Here is a 3,029-nt window from a genome sequence, read left to right as displayed (position 1 = left end):
GCGGCTCGCGAGCCACATGCGGCTCTTTGGCCCCTTGAGTGTGGGTCTTCCACCAAATACCAACTTCTGCGCATGGGCCACGAAGTTTCAATCGCACTGTACATGCGCACCCGCACGTGGTATTTTGTGGAAGAGCCACACTCAAGGGGCCAAAGAGCTGCATGTGGCTTGCGAGCCACAGTTTGCCGACCACTGCTCTATCCTATATAATAACAGGGTAATATGCAAATTGACCCTAACAGCAGAATGACCGCTGGACCAGTCACTATGAGGCACACTGACCCTACCCCTCTTGGTCCCTTCCCCTGGCCTGCAGGCTCCTATTGCCTCATGGCCACCTGCTGCGGGGGTGGAGCCGGTGAGCAGGCGAGAACAGCCGACCTCTTGGTGCCTTCCCCCAGCCATCAGGCACCGATCACCCAATGGCGAATGGGAACTGGGGGTGGGTGGCAGCGGGGGATGGGGCTGGCTGCGGGCAGCTGGGGAAGATGGCCCTGATTGCAGGCCAGGCCTAGGGGCCATACCTGCACACAAATTTCATGCACTGGGCCTCTAGTATATTATAAGAGAAACTTAATGTAATAAACATAGATGTAGTAAAAAGATATTATAGTATTCTCTTAACTTTTATGGATGTTTGAAATATTTTATGTTAAAGAAATTTAAGGAAACATATTAGTTACTCAGTATTAAATCAATGATAGAATTATGTAGGAAATGTTATTTAGGACTTACAAAATGTAGCCAGATGCTGCCTTCTGTCCTCAGAATAAACCCTCCATAACCGGCACGGTGGTAGCACCGCAGCTAATGGACTGACCTGCTGGTTTTAAACGTGTTTTGGGGAAGAGACCGCGCCTACCCTGTAAATGGGGGGGTTGTTGTATCACGTTTGTGGTGTGTTTACTGCAGAAGGCGCTAACGAGCATGGAAGTGTCTGATAACGTCTGTTCTTTTTCCTCCACCTCACAGCGGTTTATCAGATACCATCATTTTGGATATAATATCAAACTATCTGGTGCTTCCCAATCGAATCACTGTTCCTCTCGTCAGCGAAGTTCAAATAGCCCAGTTGCGGTTTCCGATACCAAAGGTAAGCGTGTCCTGGCCTCCGTTACCACTTACACATAGACGTACCCTCCCGCCACTCCGCACTTCCTCCTCACAGCCCCTGGCACGCGGATCGTGGTGCGATAGGTTGCTTGTCGCACACTCCGTAGGACGTGGCCAGTGTGCAGCTCGACCTCAGCTGGGAACTATGGCACCTATTGTGATCTCAGCCAGCCATCCTGTCTGTACTGACAGATCCTAACAGCTTCGTCTCAGTGATGGGGACGGCTTCCTCTCAGTCTGAGAGGTAATGAGGAGCACGGTAGAAGATAAAAACGCATGCCTTCCTGTGCTGACGGCCAGGAATATGGCCCAGCATGTTCTGCAGAGGGCTCTTGGGGAAAGGCTGCCCTACCAAAAGGTGACCTTCCCATCTTGGTTTGCCTTGAAAGAAATGAGTGAATATTTCATTTTATCAATTAAACATTTTAGGAAAAGAGTCTGTGAATAGTGTGTATTGCAGAGTTTCCGTTTCCTGTCTACAAATAGGGTTAATGACAGCATTTCATAGGGTTGTTCTAAAGACAGGACAAAGTAATCTGCACATCACAGCTTGGGCACAGGTCCGACCTCCTGTAACGAAGTGTCACTTATGTGGAGTCAAAGCAGGACTGTCCTGTGGCCCACGAGGCCTGTTTGATCTGAGTGCTCTGACCCCGCTCGGGTCCGGAGCGCAGTGTCCCTCGGGGCCTCTCAGAAGTCGCTCACCCACTCCCCCCATCACTGGCCTCTTGTCTGAGGGGTCCCACCGGATCCTCTGTCCTGCCTGCTCCATCTTCCCGACATTTCACATGGCTGTCAGCTCCGCGCTGCGCTCCTGGAACGGACGGCCAGCACCAGCCGTGTCCTGTCTGGGATGACCCAGAGAGCGGTGGCACTCTTGTCTTTTGCAGGGTGTTCTAAGGGTGCATTTCATTGAAGCTCAGGACCTCCAGGGGAAGGACACTTACCTGAAGGGACTTGTCAAGGGAAAGTCAGACCCCTATGGAGTGATTCGAGTCGGCAATCAGATCTTCCAAAGCAAGGTCATCAAAGAGAACCTGAGTCCAAAGTGGAACGAGGTGTACGAGGTAAGGCCTGCCTTGGCTGCCACGGCTTCATCCTGAACCGCGCTTCCACTCCTGTCACCCAGGCTATAGTTCATCTAGGTGGCGATTTAAATTCTCTTTGCTTCAAATTCCCATCTTTAAAAAGTATTGCACCTTCTGTCTTCCCCACACTACATTCTTGTCATACCAACACTTAACATTTTAGATCTTAATTACATAAAATGATCACAGTGAATAATTGGCAAAATTTCTCATAATGTGAATGTTTTATGTTGTTATTAACACATACATATGCAAAAATGAGATTAGGTACTGTCTTGTAAATTATCATTTAACACCTGAACATTGATACATGCCAGTGAATACAGGCAGACCTGTCCCTAACTGGTTTGGCTCAGTGGATAGAGCGTTGGTCTGTGCACTGAAGGCTTTGGCTCAGTGGATAGAGCGTCGGTCTGTGCACTGAAGGGTCCCGGCTTTGATTCCAGTCAAGAGCGTGTACCTCAGTTGCAGGCTACTCCCCGGACCGGACCCTGGTTGGGGCTCATGCAGGAAGCAACCAATTGATGTGTTTCTCTCACATTGATGTTTCTCTGTCTTTCCCTCTCTCTTCCACTCTCTAAAAATCAATGGAAAAATATCCTCAGGTGAGGATTAAATATATATACACATACACACACACACACACACACAACTAGTGGACCTGCGCACGAATCCGTGCGTGAGTAGCTAGCTGCTGCTTGCCTCAGCTGGCCGCCCTGCTCACCGTCACTCATAGCTCTCCACGGCTTGTAGTTCGCTGCCCAGCCCTCCTGTAGCTCTCCGCCTACTGCCCCACCCCCTGTAGCTCTCCGCCTACTGCCCCACCCC

At 50.2% G+C, this 3,029-nt stretch overlaps 1 protein-coding gene across 1 annotated transcript in view; it reads left to right on the top strand.

The window, feature by feature from the left end:
• The window catches only part of ESYT2 (extended synaptotagmin-like protein 2), a 57,525-nt gene that overhangs the window by 25,007 nt on the left and 29,489 nt on the right, over positions 1–3,029 (top strand). Inside the window, exons 8-9 of the mRNA XM_014535563.1 lie at positions 973–1,093; positions 2,004–2,180. Coding sequence (XP_014391049.1) covers positions 973–1,093; positions 2,004–2,180 — 298 coding nt within the window. The remainder of the gene's footprint in view (positions 1–972; positions 1,094–2,003; positions 2,181–3,029) is intronic.

The sequence above is a fragment of the Myotis brandtii genome, unplaced genomic scaffold, assembly GCF_000412655.1.
Source record: "Myotis brandtii unplaced genomic scaffold, ASM41265v1 scaffold145, whole genome shotgun sequence".
Classification (NCBI taxonomy): Eukaryota; Metazoa; Chordata; class Mammalia; order Chiroptera; family Vespertilionidae; genus Myotis; species Myotis brandtii.
The sequence above is the reverse complement of the archived record's forward strand: the minus strand, read 5'-3'. Positions and strand labels throughout refer to the sequence as shown.